General features: G+C 53.5%; 1 protein-coding gene across 2 annotated transcripts; it reads left to right on the top strand.

Annotated features, from left to right (window-relative positions):
- Positions 1 to 428: 428 nt before the first annotated feature.
- LOC144104665 (uncharacterized) lies at positions 429 to 13,002 on the top strand. 2 transcript variants are annotated; one of them, XM_077637805.1, is made up of 4 exons: positions 429 to 580; positions 1,065 to 1,363; positions 1,833 to 2,120; positions 12,694 to 13,002. In XM_077637805.1, exons 1-4 carry the CDS (start codon positions 568 to 570, stop codon positions 12,883 to 12,885), a joined length of 792 nt encoding a protein of 263 aa, XP_077493931.1. In that variant the 5' UTR covers positions 429 to 567; the 3' UTR covers positions 12,886 to 13,002. The 2 variants fall into 2 exon arrangements, with proteins under 2 accessions (XP_077493931.1, XP_077493930.1); XM_077637804.1 differs by having other exon boundaries at positions 1,803 to 2,120.
- The last annotated feature ends 8,337 nt before the right edge of the window (positions 13,003 to 21,339 follow it).

The following is a 21,339-nucleotide window of genomic DNA, read 5'->3' as shown; positions in this document are numbered from 1 at the left end:
GTTGCCTTGGGACGTTAAACCCCCACCTGTAATCAATGCACCATAAACCACATTTAAAATTCTCAGCTGAAAAAAAGGAAAGTCTAGCGAGAAAGAAATTTAAATATTGGCGGTACCTCGACTTCTTCATTCATTACTTCCCTGCTGCCTTTTCTTCTTCCTTATACCGCACAGCTTAGGTGTGATGCCGATCGCAACAGGGACCGCAACGGAGTTTTCCCGATTAATATCAATAGATTTTTGTACCGTTACTGAGGCTCGAGAAAAAAATCTGTTCTGGTGTCAACGGACGCCACCAGGGCGGAAATGGGTTAAATAAGGGTGCATTACCTATACTAGCGGGCAGCGGCCTGGCTATCCGTGACAAGCTCCAGCGATCACCATCACTCGAGCGGGCGCGAGCTCGGCTGTGATTGGGTGCTCGTGGCGCGCCGTAGCGAACATCAGCGCGCGGAGCAGCGGCGGTCCGGTCACGGGGAGGCCGATGGCTATCGGCAGCAGCCCCGAGCATTCCACGGCCAAAGGCAGACCCTCGCTACCCGTCCACACGGCTCACCTGGTCGACACATGGCTGGAGAACGTGAGTGGCGATGCACCGCTAGCATCAGCATTCACGCCGCGCTCTTCTAGCTGCGCGCCGACTGGCAGACGCGTTACGATCGCTGGTAGGGACTCGCACTAGACGTCGACAGTGCTTCCCGGGAGAGCCTCTGGAACCAGCCGATTCACGCTTTTGCGCTGACAGCTTGTGCGGTGTGAGGGTCGAGTGGGGTTAGAAAGCAAGACCCACGTCGTCTTGGCCCACTGCTGCCCGCAGTTGTTTCGCAGTGCATTCAAGCTGAGTTGTAAGATCTTCGCTGAAGCCTGCGAGTGTGTTCCCGGTGCCAACCGTAATTTCCTACGAGGGAGCGGGCTACATTCCTGGCGGGTTGTCAGGTGAAGGCAGTTAGGGTGTTCCGTGGCGCAATCAGCTTCATCTGTGTTTCGTCGTGAGACGGCTATGAGCACATGGCTGCCATCTGTGCGCTTTCAAGTACGTCACCTGTCGCTTGGCGCACCCGCAGATGCCTTCTCAATGGCCGTGCACGAGCCCCACCCTGGCCGCACGTGCCGGTCGGTATCTTTCGACGATGGTAAGCGGCGCGTAATCGCCACCGACCTGGACCCTGATGTGGACCCGCTAAACCTGAAGCCGATATTGGGACGGCCTCCAACACCCCGGCCGTCACGAACCGACTGCACCACCTCCTCGTCGCCAGACGCCCAGTACGACGAGTTGGGCGAGGGCTCCTCGCGACCACCCAGCGCTGCCTCCGAGGAGGGCGTCTCGGCCGCCGCCGCCGCTCTGCGCATGGAAATGGAGGTGTGTATGGCAATCTGCTATACAAATTCGGGGATGTCGCTTTTTGTCGCCGCAGTGTAACAGGGCTGTAGTTAGGGTCTGCTGATGGTCTCGTCGTTGCTCCAGTCTAGGTACTGGGTGAATGCGTGATCTTGAATGTCTTTAGTGGCCGAGAAACGCTAGAGTAAGTCTCATGATGACGGCGTGTGTGTTATTACCGAGTCTGAGATGGCTGGTTACTTCGCGATCTAGCATTTTCCTGCTCCATTTGCAGGTGATCTGAGGGTCAGTGCAAAACCTTGCCCTTTGGAAGATCTATGAGAAGAATATGGTCTTCTAGCTGTTGTATCTGCATACACATGATGACAAGAACCATTTTTTGCATAGGAATGAAGCGTTCACATGTTACTTTATTCAATGAGCTAGCGCAGCGTACTGTGACGAGAAAAATCGCCTTCAGACCTCAGGCGGTGGCGGCTCGTCTCCTCAGATGTTGCCGATGGCCACGCACGAGTCCTACCCTGGCCGCCGGTGGCGGTCGGTATCGTTCGACGATGGCAAGCGGCATGTCATCGCCACCGAACTGGACCCCGAAGTGGACATGGTCAAGTTGAAGCCCATCGTGGGACGGCCTCCAACACCCCGGCCGTCGCGAACCGACTGCACCACCTCCTCTTCGCCCGACGGCCAGTACTACGAGTTTGGTGAGGGCTCCTCGCGGCCCCCCAGCGCTGCCTCGGGCACGGGCGCCTCGGCCGCCGCCGCCACTCAGCAGCCGGTGTGTATATATCTGTAAATTGTTCTTCATGCCAGCGGGTATCCCGTGGCAATAAAAAAAAAGCCGCCGGCGACGGACTCTCCGCCTAGGGTTCCAAAGACTCATCGCGACGGAACGCACTCAGAGAAAAAGAAAGCAGGCGGAAAACAGTGAAATCATTTCGATATTCCGAGGAAACTCCTTGTGCGGTATCAAAATGAATACGAAAATTGGTTGTTGGGGAAAGTAAATGGCGCAGTATCTGTCACATCTCGGCGGTCACCTGAGTCGCGCTGTAAGGGAAGGTATAAAAGAGGGACTGAGAGAAGAAAGGAAGAAAGAGCTAGGTGCCGTGTAGTGGAGGGCTCCGGAATAATTTCGACCACCTGGGGATCTTCGACGTGCACTGACATCGCACAGCACACGGGCGCCTTTGCATTTCGCCTACAACGAAGCGCGGCCGCCGCGGTCGGGTTCGAACCCGGGTACCCCTGGTCAGTAGCCGGAGTACTCGGGTTCGAACTCGACCCTATGATTTGGTAATTGGTTAGAGGTAGACGCAGGGCCCAAAAAATTGGATGGGGACACTTATGCACGTCTTGAAGGATATGCGCGATAGTGTTAATAAATTAATGCCTATGTACATGGAATTCGTCAGTGGTTATCAAAGCCTCTGTCCTTCCCATAGAGCATCCTAGGAGGCAGGTGGGCCATCTAGGCCACGGGACCTTCTGGTGTCATCACAGCCTGGCCACCGGATAGTGAGTAAACTGCCCATCGCTGTAGATGGCAGTCATATTAATGATTGGTCGCTCGGGAAGACCAACCCGGGATGCACAAGGCCCATCGCTGGGAGCACCTGCCATCGCAGGGCAGTTGCCCATTGCTCAACCGCTGCACATCTGCGCCAGGAGTGGTATGAGGACTCCCAGGAATCTCTGAATGTAAAGTAGAGAATAACCTTCTTCATATATGGGAATGAACCAATTACGCTATCGCGTAATGCCCTCAGGGCAGGACTATGACCCTTTGGCTGACTGTTTTCAGAGGGATAATAACGAGTGATTATTAATGCGGTAGCATCAGAGGTCCCGTTGACGAGATGTGCCGGCGTCCGTCCGTCCATACCACGAAAAAGCCGGTGGCCCACTCGCCACGATGGGCAGGCGGCAACCTGCCCACCAGGTTGTGAGCCACCTGGTCAGCATGACACGTGACATTCAAATAAATCCAAATAAATTCAATGCAATTTACACCTGGTGATCGTAGCACTCCGGAGCAGTTCTTTGGTCGAGATAGACACAACCTCCCGAAGAACTATCTGTGAAAAATGAGCTTCACGTGAACTTGCGAAGAGCAACCTGAGTCGCACATGCCGACAGTGTGGCTGTGCTTTAAGCATGTAACTGCCGGAGCAGTGGAGCATCGCTTAACCGCTGCATCACTGCGCCAGTAATGGTATCAGCATTATCCCCGATCTCTGTAAGAGAAGGAGTACTTGCATTGAGGGATCATAGTGCTAACGCATTCTACTCTTAAGGGTAGGTTAAGCGTCGTCCAAGCATCGGGTGGTGCCACGCACAATGCCCTGGCAGGCCACTCACCTAACACTGCAAATGTTTTGCTGGCGCCCTTTACACTGTTATGCGTCTATTATACGTCTCGGCTATGTTAAAAATCGGTATTGGCTTTTCTTTATAGCCGTATGTCTAGTTTGAGAGGGATTATAAATGCGATTATTCCGGTAACTGATATCTATTTAACCAGAATGATTCCCTTGAATACATAGGAGTAAACAAAAGCGACTGTACTGGACCGCTTTTTAACGCGACAGCGTTAAGGAGCTCATGTCGCAGAAAATCCGGTATCGGCGTCGTGGACCGTGGGCGAAAAATCCATAAAAATCCCCAGAGAAGCAACCTAGGAAGCAGGTGGTCTACCTATGTCACGTCACTTTGTGAGGTTATCACAATTTGGCCACTGGATTGTGAACAAACTGTGCGCTGTCGCAGGTGGCAGTTGAATTAGTGATTAGTTTCGAGAGGTTCCTCGGGAAAAGCAACCTGGGTGGCTCAAGCCCCACAGATAACAGCACCTGCCATCGCAGGGCAGTTTCGTATCGCCTAACCGCTTAGCTGCTGCACCGCTGTTCCAGAAGTGGTATGAAGACTCCCAGGGATCTATGAATGTAGAGAACCACCAGTTCTGCCGCACTCAATGTCTGCTATTAGGCCACATCACGTAAACTTACATCATACGCTAGAAATAGTTCAAATCAAGCACAACCACTAAAAGTCAATATAAACCATGTGAAACCAAGGCTGACCGTTCTAGCGCTCAGTAATTTGTGATATCCCGAAACTAAAAAGCCCGTGAATTTTTTTCTGTTTGAGGACGCTCTCGGACGAAGCACAAAGGGAAGTGCCTGTAGTTTTGTCTGTAGAGTGCATATTTGGAACTTTTTTTCGTACGAAAATTTTGGCAAATGCGGTCTTTCGATTGAAAGTTTTTCACTCAGGGAAGGTGGCGGTCGCCTCGCCTTACCACCTTAAATTGTTCGTGGTTCTTTTCTTCGTCTTGCTTTTCTTCGAAGCTTACCTAAATTTCTTCGGTAGTCTATACTCCTTACGGGGCCATCTGTTCTATTTGTGATAAGCGCGGTCATGTTTACAGTGCGTGCTTTCAAAGACATGAGTGTACTCGTACCCACATGAGCCACGTGACCATCTGACGACGCACTCTTTGCAGCGTTCACTCTGTGGACTGCCTGGATAGCGTCGTGATTTGCTGGCAGTTGAAAGCGGTAGTTTTAGACTGCGACATGCTGTGACAGTGGCGTCGTTTCAGGTGCAGCGCCGTTACCTAGTCGTCTAATATTGATGGATTCGTGGAGCGCCGTTCCCACCAGCCGAGATATTTAGCGCAGCTGAGACATGCATTCGAGATTCCCGAACGCTGGTTACGCAGAGGCATTGACCTCACCTGGCCCCGACCACTGCCACTGCGCGTACGCAAGAGGCATCATGTAGCGCGATATCGAGCTTAATAATGAGACTTTAGTATGACGCGCCTTTGCAGGCAACCATGGCGAGCAACAGGATGGTGGTCGCATCGCTTCGGGACCACACGAGCTTGACAATCACGTCGTGCGGCGAATGCAATTACCCGGACCCCAAAGCGTAGGGCAGGATACTTATGTCAGCGCCCCTCGGGACACCTATTAGAGAAGAGAGGTGCGCTATCTCCTCCCCAGCACCCTTTTGCTGCGTCTTTTGGGCCCAAGAGCACCCCTCAGTTAGAACTTTTTGCTAGTAACATCCTAGCAGTATATATTGCCACACTGCGAGCGCCGCCATGCGGCCGAGCGGCATGACTGGGCTCGTGTGGGAGCGAAGAAGAGGACGTTCCCGTTCGAACGCGCGCTGCTGGGTTTCTGGCCTTCGGACTAACAAAAGCCCTTTTTTTCGTGCCGCCCTACGTTTGTCGGCGACATTTTGGTGGAGCCGCTGGGTATCGTTCCATGAACGCTCACCCCGGGGGCAACTCTGATGCTGATCAGCGACGCTTGGACACAACACCCGTCCACAAAGCGAGCCGCCGCCTGCGAGGCCTACAACCCGAGTTCGGCCAACTGACAGCGCCGGTAAGGGCCATGACATCCACCGCGGCTAGCCAGACAAGTCAGCACTCCGGGAGTACCCCGCCATTTGTCCTTCACGCACCTCGATCGCCGGCACCGTTCCACGGGGACAGGTTCGAGGACGTCGAAGACTGGTTGGCCAGCTTTGACCGAGTGGCGAGTTTCAATGAGTGGGACGGCGAGCGCAAGCTGCGCAACGTCTACTTTGCGCTGCAGGACTCGGCCAAAACGTGGTTTGAGAACCACGAAGCTTCCTTTACCACCTGGGAGGCTTTTCGTCGAGAGCTGCTAGCGACATTTACCAGCAGCGAAAGAAAAGAGAAAGCGGAAATCGCCCTGCGCTCGAGATCACAGCAGCCGAACGAGGGCGTCGCGATGTTCATCGAGGGCATGACGCAACTGTTCAACCGGGCCGACCCTGCTATGCCCGAAGCCCACAAGGTACGACACTTAATGCGTGGCGTAAAAGAGCAGCTGTTTGCCGGACTGGTCCGTGACCCGCCACGAATAGTGTCCGACTTCAGCAAGGAGGCAATGGGTATCGAGCGCTCTTTACAGGAACGGGGCGCCCACTACGGACGTCAGGCTACTGTAGCAGCCTCTTCTCAGTCCCAGTACACGCCTACGTCGCTGCCCGCCGAGGACCTTCGGGAACTTGTAAGAAGCCTGGTGCGCGAGGAACTGGCGAAACTTCGCTTTGAAGCTCCACAGGTCAGCGTCGCTGCCATTACGGACGTGGTCCGCGAAGAAATCCGACGAGTTGTGCAGCCACCCCCAGCTCCACACCCGGCGCCCTCCGTTATGACGTACAGCGAGGCGCTACGAAGTCCCGGGCCAGCGATGCGAGCCTTTTCCCCCATCGCTCCTGTGCAATACCTGCAGGAGCCAATCGCATCGCAACAGCACCCTCCGTGCGGCAGGAGTTCAGGCCCCCCGTGAGCAAAGCGCACGTTTGGCGTACGCCAAACAATCGGCCGCTCTGTTACCACTGCGGAGAGCCTGGCCATATCCTCTGCCACTGCCCCTACCGCAGGATGGGTTTAAGGGGGTTTTCACCGGACTCACCTCGACCACGCTACGGTGAAAGACCACGGGATATCGAACAGTACTTGGCTGAAAACGTGCAATCTTCGACCTCGCAGCGACGCCAGTCCCGATCGCCATCCCCAAGGCGGTTCTCTTCGCCCGGCCGCCCGTCATCTTCTGGCCAGTTCAGAGGTACGTCCCCACGCCGGGAAAACTGAAGACGGCGTCCTCTGGGGGTAGGACCGCCGCTGCCGCAGACAGTGAACAGCCTCCATCCGACGATTTTATGCGACGACCCCACCCGCCGACCTTAAAGACGATCCCACCGCCGACCTCACCGACAACCTCAGCGACGACCCCATCGACGACGGCACCAAAAACCTCGCCGACAAATTGTCAAACAATTGTTTCCGCCGCCGAAATTCTTGTTGCCGCCGATGGCTATGACGTATCTGCACTCGTCGATACCGGAGCCGACTTTTCTGTCATGAGTAGTAACCTAGCCGCAACCCTCAGAAAGGTTCTAACACCTTGGCATGGGCCGCAGATACGCACAGCTGGTTGCCATGTGGTAACGCCGGTTGGCGTCTGCACCAGCCGTATAAAGATCCGCGGTGCAACTTTCACAGGCTCCTTCGCCGTGCTACGAGAGTGCTCTAAAGAACTGATTCTCGGCATGGACTTCCTTAAAGAGTATGGGGCGGTCATCAACCTGCACGAGCAATTGGTATCGTTTTCGACACAGCGAGCCGTTGATACCGACCCCGAGCCGCACAGAGCACCATTACGCATCTCTGATGACCACAAAACGATACCGCCGAGAGCAAGCAAGTTTGTCACAGTCCAGTGTGATACCAGCTCCGGTACTCGGGGCATTGCCGAAGCGAATATGTCGCTGCTACTGTCTCGGCAAGTTTGCGTTGCTCGCGCCCTTGTCGACCTTGTTCACGCGCGTACCACGCTCTTAGTGACAAACTTTAGTTGTGAACCCCAACATTTGACGAAAAACACGGTGATTGCCCATTTTGAAGAAATTGGCGAACATGCCGGCCAATGTGCCTTATCAACAACGGCTCCCGAAATAGCCGAACAGGACACTGCAACAGCCATTAGGAGCGACGTGAACCCTGACCTTCTGACCAATCAGAAACGCCGCGTGGAAAGCCTTATTGACTCTTTCCGCGACTGTTTTGCATCAACATCCAAGGTTCGCCAGACGCCAATAACTAAGCACCGTATTATCGTCGACAGTGACCAGAGACCGCTATGTCAGCGTCCTTATCGTGTTTCGTCGAAGGAGCGCGATGCTATCCGCCGCCAAGTTGCCGAAATGCTCCACGACGACGTCATACAACCATCGCCGAGCCCCTGGGCGTCACCTGTTGTCCTCGTCGCAAAGAAGGACGGCAGCCTACGGTTCTGTGTAGATTATAGACGCCTCAATAACGTTACCAAAAAAAATGTCTATCCACTGCCGCGCATTGATGACTCATTAGACCGCCTCCGCCATGCTACCTACTTTTCGTCACTCGACCTTCGTAGCGGTTATTGGCAAATCGAGGTCGACGAACGTGACCGAGAAAAGACCGCCTTCGTTACTCCTGACGGACTGTACGAATTTAAGGTGCTTCCTTTCGGCTTGTGTTCAGCCCCTGCGACGTTCCAACGTATGATGGACACCGTATTAACTGACCTGAAGTGGCAGTCCTGCCTTGTCTATCTCGACGACGTCGTGATTTTCTCCGACACGTTCGAGGAGCACCTGAAACGTTTGCGTGCCGTCTTCGAAGCAATTCGTTCTGCGGGTCTGTCTCTCAAGCCTGAAAAGTGCCACTTCGCATTTCGGGAGCTCAAGTTTCTTGGCCACATTGTGAGCGCTCAGGGCGTTAGCCCCGACCCAGAAAAGACCGCCGCCGTTGCTGCATTTCCCCAGCCAACAGATAAACGAAGCTTGCGGCGTTTCCTGGGGCTTTGCGCCTATTATCGGAGGTTCGTTCAAAACTTCTCCAAGCTCGCAGAGCCGCTGACTCGCCTGACAAAAGACTCTGAACCCTTTTTCTGGGACCAAGATCAGGAAAAAGCTTTCATAGAGCTTAAGGCCCGCCTCCAATCTACGCCTATTCTTGCCCACTTCGACGAGCAGGCCGACACGGAACTGCACACAGATGCCAGCAATGTGGGCCTCGGTGCGGTGATTGTGCAGTGGCAAGACGGTGTGGAACGCGTGATCGCATACGCAAGTCGCACTTTGTCCCGTTCCGAAGTGAATTATTCCACAACGGAAAAGGAGTGTCTCGCTGTTGTGTGGGCAATCACAAAATTTCGCCCATACCTGTACGGCCGCACGTTTCGAGTCGTTAGCGATCATCACTCCTTGTGCTGGCTTGCGAACCTCAAAGATCCATCGGGGCGACTTGCACGGTGGAGCCTTCGGTTGCAAGAGTTCGACGTCACCATCGTGTATAAGTCGGGTCTTCAACATAGCGATGCAGACTGTCTCTCCCGAGCTCCTCTTCCGTGCCCACCAGATGAGTCCGACGACGATTCTGCTTTCCTCGGCGCTGTCACCACATCCGACCTTGCCCACCACCAGAGGGCCGACTGCGAACTGCTGCCTCTAATCGAGTACCTCGAAGGAACCGCTCCGTCTCCGCCCAGACTCTTCTCTCGCGGACTTTCGTCGTATTGCTTAATAGATGGAGTCCTCTACAAGAAAAACTACGGCCCGACCGAAACTGCGTATCTCCTCGTTGTCCCAACCGCACTTCGTCAGGAAGTTCTCGCTGCATGCCACGACGACATTTCTTCTGGCCACCTCGGTTTTTCTAGAACATTGGGACGCCTCCGCTACAAGTACTACTGGCCACGGCTTGCTGCGGTCGTCCAACGCTACGTTCGAACCTGCCGTGAGTGTCAACGACGGAAGGTACCACCGACAAAACCGGCCGGCCTTCTGAAGCCAATTGATCCACCGCAAATCCCATTCCAACAAGTCGGCATGGACTTACTGGGCCCATTCCCGGTGTCCTCCATGGGAAACCGGTATATTGTTGTTGCCACGGACTACCTAAGCCGCTATTGTGAAACCAAGGCTCTTCCCCGTGGCACCGCGGCTGAAATTGCACAGTTCTTTGTTCACCACATCGTGCTTCGCCCCGGCGCCCCCGTGGTTGTATTAACTGACCGGGGAACCGCGTTTACGTCGGCTCTTACACACGAGGTCCTCCGTCTTAGTGGCACCAGTCATAGAAAAACTACTGCTTACCATCCTCAAACGAATGGACTTACTGAGAGGCTGAACAAGACCATCACAGATATGATGTCTATGTATGTCGACGCTGACCATCGCAACTGGGACGAAATACTTCCCTACATCACGTTTGCGTACAACACCGCCCTCCAAGAAACGACGCGCTTCACCCCCTTCCGTTTGGTGTATGGCCGAGATGCCCTGACCATGCTTGACGCCATGCTGCTCCCGGATTGTACCCCCTCGTCTGCCCCAGGCGCTGACCAATTCGTTCGCGATGCAGAAGCCGCTCGCCACCTTGCTCGACAACGCATTCGCCACCAGCAAACAACTGACGCCCGGCGTTACAACCTCCGCCACAGGGAGGTGACTTACCAACCCGGCGAGCACGTCTGGGTATGGAGCCCTATACGTGTGCGCGGTCGCTCTGAAAAGCTTCTGCGGCGCTACTTCGGTCCCTACGAGGTGCTACGTCAACTCAGCGATGTGAACTATGAAGTGTACCCGCAAGGAGTTGTCCGGTCTTCTCGCCCGCCCAAGTCTGAAGTCGTCCACGTGTCCCGCATGAAACCGTATTACGCCCGTTAGCCCCTCCCGGAGTTCACATTCAGTGCTGCCGCCACAAGCCATCGCACTTTCGGTGTCTCCACACTCTTTATCCCCCTTGCCGGAGGCATCGAGGCGATGCCTCTTGAAAGGAGAGGGGCAATGCCACACTGCGAGCGCCGCCATGCGGCCGAGCGGCATGACTGGGCTCGTGTGGGAGCGAAGAAGAGGACGTTCCCGTTCAAACGCGCGCTGCTGGGTTTCTGGCCTTCGGACTAACAAAAGCCCTTTTTTTCGTGCCGCCCTACGTTTGTCGGCGACAATATAGTAGTGGGGAAGGCGCCGAGGTGGCTGAGTGGTTATGGCGCTCGGCTGCTGGCTCCAAAGACGCGGGTTCCATCCCGGCCGCGGCGGACGAATTTCGATGGAGGCGAAATTCTAGAGGCCCGTGTGCTGTGCGATGTCAGTGCACGTTAAAGAACCTCAGGTGGTCAAAATTTCGGGAGGCGTCCCTCATAGCCCGAGTCGCTTTGGGACGTTACACCCCCATAAACCAAAACCATATAGTAGTGGGGCATACAAGGTTGCTACGTAGGAGCCAGATCATCATCATCATCAGCCTGACTGCACTCACTGCAGGGCAAACGCCTCTCCCATGTCTCTCCGGTTAACCCTGTCCTTTGCCAGCTGCACCCACCGCATGCCCGCAAACTCCTTAATCTCATCCGCCCACCTAAACTTCTGCCGCCACCTGCTACGCTTGCCTTCTCTTGGAATCCACTCTGTTACCCTTAAGGACCAGCGGTTATCTTGCCTTCGCATTGCATGCCTTGCCCAAGCCCATTCTGCCTCTTGATTTGGACCAGGATATCATTAACCCACGTTTCTTCCCTCACCCACTCTGCCCACCTCCGGTTTACTTAACGTTACACCCACCATTTTTATTTCCGTAGCTCGCTGCGTTGTCCTTAACTTGAGCTCAACCATTTTCGTTAGCCTCGACGGTTCTGCGCCGTAGGTGAGTACCGGTAAGATACAAGTGTTGTATATTAAAGTGTTGTATCAAGTGTTGTATCTTAAAAGTACAAAGTACTTTTCTTTTGAGGGATATTGGTAAACAGCCATTCAAGACCTGAGAGAACCTGCCATATGCGCTCTATCTCATTCTTATTCTTCTAGTTATTTCCCTCTCGTGATTCGGATCGGCGGTCACTATTTGCCCTAAGTAGACCTTTACCACTTCTAGCACCTCGCTGCCAGTTGTGAACTGCTGTTCCTTGCTAGAGTGTTGAACATTACTTTGGTTTCCTTCATGTTAATTTTTAGATCCACTGTTCTGCTCTGCCTGTCCAACTCATTGATCATGCTTTGCAATTCACCGGCAATGCAATGATATCTGCGAATCGCAGATTTTTTAGGTATTATCCGTTAACTGTTATTCCCAACTGTTCCAAATTCAGGCCTAGGAATACCTCCTGTAGACAGGCGGCGAAAAGCACAGGCGAGATCGTGTCTCCCTGCCTTTCGCCCTTCCTTATTGGAATTTTATTGCGGACTTTATGGAGGCCTATGGTAGCCTTGCAGTTGCTATAGACATCTTCCAGTATTTTCACATAAGGCTCTTTTACACCCTGGTTCGCAATGCCTACATGACTGCCGAGGTTTCCACCGAGTGAAATGCTTTCTCGTAATCAATAAAGGCTATATATATGAGATGGCTATATTTTGCGCATTTCTCTACCACCTGATTGATAGTGTGAATATGATATATTGTGGAATATACATTACGAAAGCCTGCCTGATCATTTGGCTGATTGAAGTCTAAGGTTGCCCTGACTCTATTAGCGCGATTACCTTAGTATTTGGCTTGTAGGCAGCGGACATCAAGCTAATCGATCTGTAATTTTTCATGTCCTTGGCGTCTCCTTTCTTATGAATTAAGATAATGTTAGCGTTTGTTCAAGCTTTTGGTACGGTATAGATCATAAAGCACAAGGAGCCAGATGCCGCCCGCGAAACCTGGCCATGAATCGGGTCTTTACGCCTCCGCCATGATGGCGGCCATTATCCAACGTCAGGGCGTGCCCTCCAGGGCCTCTGCTCCTCGAGCGAAAGTGGTTCTTGCCGCACAGGACAAGTCGCTGGATCCGGAGCTGCTGATGACGCGCCTGACGCTCGAGTGCGACGGCTTGGAGGACAAGGACCGGGCGGCGACCGAGACGGCGCAGTTGCGCGAGCACGGAAAAGGCCGCACGGACCACGAGAGGGACGTGGACAGACCGGCCGCTGAAGAACTGAGCAGCGAGGGTGGAGGCCGCTCCTGACGCGGCTACGCAACCAGCCGCCACATGTTCGGCTGCGTCTACGCAGGCCCGCATTAAAGGCACCCCGTGCTCCTGATTTTAAATTTAGGGCGGGTAAATTTACTAATTAAACCACTATGCACACCGAATTTTGGTTGTATGTTTTCTCGTTTCAAATGATGTTTAACATTAGCATGCATGGATGACAACCTGATGTTCATCAGTGACCACGAAATAATTTATAACTGAATTCTTTCTCTCACATGTTTCCGCTTCGGATTCAACAGCCGAGAGATGAGGATGACGTAAAAAAAATCCGTGTAGGTCACGCTAGGCATGGCGACTACTGCAATATATTCGTTCTCCTTCAATTGCGTTCCGGCTCTCTTAAAGGGACACTGAGGAGAAATTGAAGTTGGCTTGTATCCATAGAATACCAGCTCCTGATAACAAAAACGACTCTTGCTGAAAACAAAGCTCTTGTAAGATAGAAAAGAGCAACGACCAAAGTACAGATATCGCCGCCACAGGCCAATATCGCAACTGATGATGATGATGATACCAACTTTATTTTCCACCAGATTACGAGGCCTCCTACTCCCCGTCCCCAGAACGTAGACCTGGGTGACGGCTGCCGGGACCTCCGCGATTAGAAGCTGGCAATGAGGTCCTGACTCCTCGCGGCTTCCGCCAGGCGGATGGCTTGTTGCTGTGGAGCAGGGACCCCGCTCCGCAGCAGGGCTTCCCAGTTTTCTCTACAATTTATATTTGCTTTAGCCCCTGGAGAGCTAGCGCATTCCCAGATTATGTGGCCGAGGGTCTCTCTGGCCCCACAATGCTTGCACTTATCGTTTTGTCTCTCACCTTTCTGAGCATCATATGCCCAGACCGGATTTACGAAGTTCCCTTTTTGGAGGCACCGCCATGCGATTGCCTCCTTCAGTCCCTATCGTTTAGTCTTCAATCTCGCAATACAAGCGTGATGACGTCATAGGACAAGAGACGCCCTCGTCACCACTATGGAGGAATTTGCCTTCCTCCATGGTTACGTCGAAGCTTTCCTCTCAGATAGAACAGCGACGATAGGGCTGGTAGAACTCCGCTCGGAGAAGTTCCACACCCTTAACAAGGGAACTCGCCAGGGCTCGGTCATCTCACCTATGGTTTTTAACGTTGCAATGATCAGCCTTGCAAAACAACATAAGGAAGTGGAAGGAATACATCATGCCATGTATGCTGACGACATCAACATCTGGACAAATACGGGCTCACTAAAAGAAAAGGAAGAAAGACTACAGGAGGCCGCGACCTGCGTAGAGAACTACGTAAACGCGAGAGGGCTAGCATGCTCCACCGAAAAATCAGAACTGCTCAGAGTCGGGAGAGGGAAACATAACCGCACAGTCCCGAACAGCGACGAGCTTAGGCTCAACGTCTACCTAGAGGGAAAACCCATACCAGAGAAAACACTCATAAGAATCTTGGGCATGTGGATACAATCAAACCAGCGGTGTACACATGCACTTGCTCTACTCAAAGCTTCCACACTACAAGTTGCTCGCATGATCACGCGCGTCTCCCATAAACGCTCGGGCATGTGAGAAGAAGACACGCTAAAGCTGGTCAGGAGCCTGGTGATCAGCCGAGTCACCTAGTCTCACATACTACAACCCAATCAAAAGCGAAATCCAACAGATTGATGCGATTATACGCAAAGCATACAAAACAGCACTCCATCTACCGCAATGCGCATCCACAGAGAAGCTTTTAGCACTATGATTTCAAAACAACTTTGAAGAACTGAGAGAGGCACAACACGTCGCCCAGTTGCAGAGACTACAGCAGACTCCGTCTGGCAGGGAGCTTCTGCAGAAGTTGGGATGCAACGAACAAATACAAGAAATCCAGCGAACCGCGACTATCTCGGACGGCATACGGGGCACAATTAAAGTGACCCCCATCCCAAAGAGCATGGACCCCAACCTACACGAAGAATGCAGAAAGGCGATAGCCGAGTACATCCAAAAATCACTAGCCCGCCAGACAACAACGATGTATGTGGACGCTGCCTCATACCCCAGAAGGACGGGACAAAACAACCCCAACGCGGTAGCGGCTGTGATAAACTCGGACATGCGGGAAATCATCAGATCGTCGCTACGGGACTGCATGATAGTCGAGGTTGAAGAAGTGGCCGTCGCTCTAGCGGCAGCGGAGGGCTACCGGACTATGCGATCCTTAACAATCCATAACCTTAAGCGATCCTTAACGATCCTTAACCGACTCTCAAACGGCATGCCGAAACTTCATGTTAGGCAGAATAGGTCACAGAGCGCTCCGCATACTCCGCTCTGAGGAGCGACCAAAACAAAGCACAGAAGAACCAATAAAAGATACGATAGTATGGACGCCGGGACACGCGGGAGTGGAAGGCAACCAAGCGGTCGACAGGGTAGCTCGAGGGTACACTTTTAACCGAGCTGCTCCCACAAGCGACCTCGAGGAAGCCGAACCTGTCCCTAGAGATTACTCTGCAATCTTAAACCACTACAAGGGCTGCAGGAAACGGTACCCCCCCCCACCACATAAATCTCTCTCCAGGGAAGACGCCGTCGCCTGAAGGCTCCTACAGACGGGCTCATACCCGAATCTAAATACACTCAACAAAATACAACCCACACAATACACAGACAAATGCCCATGGTGCCATGAAACACCCACGCTCTATCACATAACGTGGGCCTGCCAGAAAATAGAGGTGGCACCAAAAATACCAAACCCGAGTGCGGAGCAATGGGAAGGAATGCTCTCCAGCGACCGTCAGGACGTCCAACTTGGGCTGATCTGGCGAGCACAGCTGGCAGCGGCATCCAGCGGAGCCCTGGACTAGGGGCAGACGACCATTGGTAAGAAGACGGACGACACACCTGATTCCGCGAAATTGCTCACCTACTCTCTAGAGCTCAATAAACGTTTTCTTTCCTTCCTTCCTTCCTTCCTTCCTTCCTTCCTTCCTTCCTTCCTTCCTTCCTTCCTTCCTTCCTTCCTGCCTTCCTTCCTTCATTCCTTCCTTCATTCCTTCCTTCCTGCCTTCCTTCCTTCCTTGCTCCATGGAACCAGGAATCTCTGAGGCTGACAAAGGAAGGTTGTGCGGTTCAATATTGAAGTAAGGTTTGTTTTGAAACCGATAGTGCACTTTTATCACACAAGGAAGATAGACAAAGTATAACCTGAATGTTGGAAGCAAAAAACTGATGCTTGACGGCACCACAGGCCGACAGGGGAGTTTCCGTATGTTATGGAGCTTCGCGTCTATGCGCTTTGCGTGCCCCGTGGTTTTGTTTTGTTTTTGACGCGCCTCGATTTACGAGCGCCGAAGAGCAGAGGGACTCCAAGCGCCGCTTCAAGTGCTAGTTAACCTTTGAAGGAGCCTGTTGAGGCTGGTCAGATGATCGCCACGGTTGATGAAAAACTGTAATGGCACGATAGTCGGTGATCGTACGAGACAGCAGTATAAAGAGCACTTGTGTGTTCGTACGCTTGCCGGCGAAACGTTCCAGGATGTGCCAGTCAACTTCGAACTACTTAACGAAAATCATTTATTAGGGATGGGAGACAGGATACGGGGCTGTTAAGAAAAAGGTTTGGAACCTGCGGAGACCAAGACTCCGCGCACCTCCACGTCGTTTGTTTGCGGCTCTATTCACTAACATCGGCAGTTGGGCGGAGCTGTTCTATTTGAGCTCTCGGATAATTTAATCCATTCAGAGTACACATCTTAAGGTGCACTGTTACATTTGGAGACGCCAGCATGCCAAGAATATTCAAGCCACTGGGAGTCATCGATCGACAGAGGCTTCAAAGGGCCGTCGACGGGGTTGCGGCGCCACGAATGCAGGTGGCGGCGTCTACAAGGAACCTTCCCCCCCCCCCCCCCCTCCCCCCCCCCCACCCCCCCCCCCCCACCCCCCCCTGCTATTTATGGGGTGAAACGGCTGTCCGCTGCCTGAGAGCGGCTTTTGGGGATCGTGGTTGTCGTTTGTTCTCAACTCCGGACCCACCCGGGACATAACGATGTCCTTCTCCCGGAAGGAACGATGGGGCATGCGGCGAGCGGCGCGGGGCTGCAAATGAGCCGTGGCAAATGCGGCCGTGTTTGACTAAGCCAACGACGCCGGAATCCTCGTGCTTCGAAAACAACCTCGTCTTACCCTAAGTGCTTTTCCTTATACGTGGAACCTTCTGCAAAGTGCAATGGCATTCTTTCGTTCCCACGCTACCGCTGTGAAGTGCAGGTGTCTGACCTTCGACGCTGCTTGGGGCCCGCTTCGGGCCCGCTTCGGGCTATTCATAACTGCTTCCTGGACAGCGCGGACCATAAGTTGCCAGAAGTGGCAAGAGTGTGTTGTTGGGGGCGTCCTGGAAGGTGGACCCTAAAGACTGGACACGTGATCGACGTTACAGTGATTGGACGCATTTTCAATGAACTAAATTCCCCAACTAAGGACCTGGGGACAGGGGACCGTATTTAAGCAGCGATCTGGCGTGTGATCGCCAGCTCCGATTCTCTATTGCACTATGTAAAAATGTAAATAAACCCTTTTCAGTCTCTTCTCCACCTCGAAGACCCTCTCATCTCTTCGTCACCCCATAACAACAGTTTCCCGTTCCGGAACCCGTGGACATCGACCTTGGCGAGAGACGGCCCAGGCGAACCAGGGGCCCGCATCTAACAACTGGTGGCAGCGGTGGGATCGACGCGTAATCCAACAACACCGGTTTCTTGCTATGGAGTTGGAGCCCCACACCTAACAGCACGCAAGTGGTCGCCAGAGCCGGATCCAGTGCACTCTGTACCCTTGGAAGCGCGCAGGGCACACGGTCTCGTGTACACTGCTTTAACAGGCACCTTTAGCATACCGTGTACCGTGTTTCCGTTACCGGAGTACCGGGAGCCCGCCCATCGACGTTGAGCCCGCGCTGGTTCATCCCAATGTTGCAGGCGCTCGCGCTGCTGCCTAAAGCCTGCCGGGTACCTGGCACCATCTGGCGCCGTCAAGACGATTTGCGCTCGCGCATTAGCTGCGAGTGGACTCCCGGTACTCCGGTACCGGTAAAGGCAACACTGTCATTGGTATGCTAAAGGTGTCCAGTGTTAAGCGCTTAACCCTTTGAAGCGTCGTGCGTCAGCTTTAATTTCAAGCTGCCAGCTTTAAATGCGAGTGCCCTTGAGCACCCATCCGTTTTTGTGTGGCAAAAAAATCTTGCCCTTGCAACCGTGGGAAACCTGCTCGACGCCGCCTGCTGCACCGTGCAGCGTCGCCGTTCAACAAATCACAATCCATTGGCCCCAAAGCCTCGGACAGCCTCCGATGCACGCGACGCGCCGACCTTATAACCGCCCCTCGCGACTCCCCGCACTGGGGATATATTTAATTTGCAACGGATAATCACGGCGGAAGGGGGAAATGAGCCGCCGGCGCCTAACCTAACCGTGCTGCCCGCGCAAAGCTATGCCTCGGCAACAATTTGTTGGCCTGTACCGCTGTTTACACTGTGCCGGTGTAGTGCACGCTAATTCGTGCCTCCGTGCGCGCCGCGCGCACAGCCAATGTTCATGGACGTACTGCGTCGTTGATTTCTTTTTGATCAACACCTCAGCGCCGTACTAGCAAGGCAGATGGAGGCTGCTGTACTGCAAAAGATCGGGTATTGCGACGTCGTTGGTTGCCCTAAGAGCCGTGCCGAATTACCGCAGGGCAGTAGCAGAGCCTGTGGGATGGTGTACCATAAAGTGCCGGGAGATGAGCCACGGCGGACCACTTGGTTGCGTGCTATGTCGCTACGAAAGGTGAAAGGCAGTATCGTTGTACACGCACCTGTGTTCGCTACATTTTCGTCCCGAAGACTGTGTGATAGATTCATCCTTAAGGCGTCTTTCGGGATTCTATGGAAAGCGCCGCAAATGATCCCACGGCGCGGTTCCATCAATAGTTCACAAGGTTTACACTTACAGCACAGTAAAACAAAAATAAAGAAGAAAAGCTGAGCATGGTGGCAACTGCCATCACCCCGTTTCAAAGGGGACGCTCCTTCCTTCCCTCCTTCCTTGCTTCCATGCATCCATCCACCCTCCCGGGAGGCCGCCCGCCCATCCATCCATCCATCCATCCATCCATCCATCCATCCATCCATCCATCCATCCATCCATCTGTCACAAAATTCGGCGATATTCGAAAAAAAAAACGGCGCGGTAAAATAAAACAAAAAACAGCGGGGAAGAAACCCCGGAGAGCGCGTAACTTTGCTTGTGCTGCTGCCCTTTCCACTCCGCTCGCCGACGCGGCCCCAAAGGAAACACGGCCACGCGCGGTTTCGATTTCTCTAGAATGTCTGAGTAGTTTCTACTCATCGTCGACGAAGAGGGCGTGACCTTGACCGCGCTAAAGTGATACCCTCTCACCTTCGCTCTCACGCCGGCGTCTTCGCATCGCAAGAAGGACCCAGAATTTTCGCGAAGGCTGTCTCCGGGCTCGACCAATGAGGTCGCGCGCCCGGCGCGAGAAAGAGAAGAAGCTTGTGCAGTGGAAACTGCATGTGCGCGCCTGCCTTGGCGCGAAGAACAAACAGACGCGGACTGCGCCTGTAAATGAGGGGCTTCAACCGCTGTCTGTTAGCCCGAGCCGCCGTTTAAGCTTCCGAGAAGCGCGCCCGCTCGGCTCCCGGGAGAACACCACTCGCCCAGCCCTACCAGCGAGGCAACGTGCGCCAACCTGCGGGACGGCCCCGTCGAGCTCCTCTGGTAGCCGGACTGTCGCAGTGCCCGGTGAACAAATTGTGTTCTGTTGCTTGTCTGTCTCTGTGTTAGTGCACTTTAGATGCAAATATTGTTTTGAATTGTAATCTCGATTGTTACTTTGCATGAGATGCATTGTATTTGTAAATCAATTTGTATTTGCTCGCACGAGTGATTGTGAAATCCTCTGTATCGTCTATTTGCGCTATAAGCATTGTTTTTTTTTATGAACCTTTGGCTCCGACCCGTTCTCTGGCTTGCGATCGGTGAAAGTTGGGCACCAAACGACCAACCTCCTTGTCACTTGGTCGCTGGTCTCCGCCTGAGCATGCCACGCTGAGTCGAGGGCATCTTCTTTGTGACCGAGACCGCTACCCCCACACGCTCTAATTGTGTCTGGGAGCGCACGCAAAAGTGCGCGAAGTGGTGACACCATATCCATCCATCCATCCATCCATCCATCCATCCATCCATCCATCCATCCATCCATCCATCCATCCATCCATCCGTCCGTCCGTCCGTCCGTCCGTCCGTCCGTCCGTCCGTCCGTCCATCCATCCATCCATCCATCCATCCATCCATCCATCCATCCATCCATCCATCCATCCATCCATCCATCCGTCCGTCCGTCCGTCCGTCCGTCCGTCCGTCCGTCCGTCCGTCCGTCCATCCATCCATCCATCCATCCATCCATCCATCCGTCCGTCCGTCCGTCCATCCATCCATCCATCCATCGAAGGGGACGCTCGCGTAGTTGATCCAATATGGTGCCTTCTCATCTTCAAATAGCAACAGAATCGATCTTGTTTCCTTCCCTAATGTTCTAGCCTCCAAATTTTGGATTTGTACTTGCTGATTAAGTTGTCACGAATGCGTTGAATTGTACGAGTCACCGGAACTCCGTGAATGACTCCCTTGCCGCATCCATCCGGGGTCGCCAGATAAACGCTTTGAATTTGTCCACGTCTAATGTGAGATGCGCAATGTTCAGATATTTCTGCACCTTCTCGTTGCTGTCGGTGCCAACCAAAATGGCATTTTACTTCCGATTCATGAAGCTGATATTGTATCTTGCGTCAGCCAGCGCAGTCCCCGCAGCCGTCCTCACGATGTCCGAGACCGTCTCATTTTTGCAGGCCGAGAGAGTCCTAAGTCGATCTTTCGCTCGGTCTAACTACGACTTCATGTAGTCCGGGGCTGAGTCGAATGTGCTGCATTTCCACCAAATGCAGTGCCACGTGATCGCCATCTTGTCTCCTCTGTTAGGTTCGCCATCTTGGCTTCCCCCTGCCTCGTGGCTGCCGCGCGAGCGAGCTTCGCTTTTAGCTTTACCTATCTCGAACCAGCCGGATTTGACGGAAAATTCCTCCGGCGGAAGCGTCTTTCCTACTATACGGTAACTCATAGCAATATTCTAGCGCGGTCTCCGGCCCTATAGGTCGGCGACGTGTCTGGCCGGCGCTTTGCGGGTGGGCAGCAGTCGGAATCGACGTTAGGTTTAGCGTCGTCGTCGGGGCGACGATCTGAAGATCGCGAAAGTCGCTCAAAATCGGTTCACTTGCGTGAATTTGATATCCCGGTGGTCCTAGTGGCTTCCGGGGCTGACTCCGGTTGAAGTTTCTAAAGACGCAGACTTAAATCAGCCGAAAACATCGAAAATTTGTGGAGCTCGCGTGAGA

The sequence above is a fragment of the Amblyomma americanum genome, chromosome 9 (genome assembly GCF_052857255.1).
Source record: "Amblyomma americanum isolate KBUSLIRL-KWMA chromosome 9, ASM5285725v1, whole genome shotgun sequence".
Classification (NCBI taxonomy): Eukaryota; Metazoa; Arthropoda; class Arachnida; order Ixodida; family Ixodidae; genus Amblyomma; species Amblyomma americanum.
The sequence above is the reverse complement of the archived record's forward strand: the minus strand, read 5'-3'. Positions and strand labels throughout refer to the sequence as shown.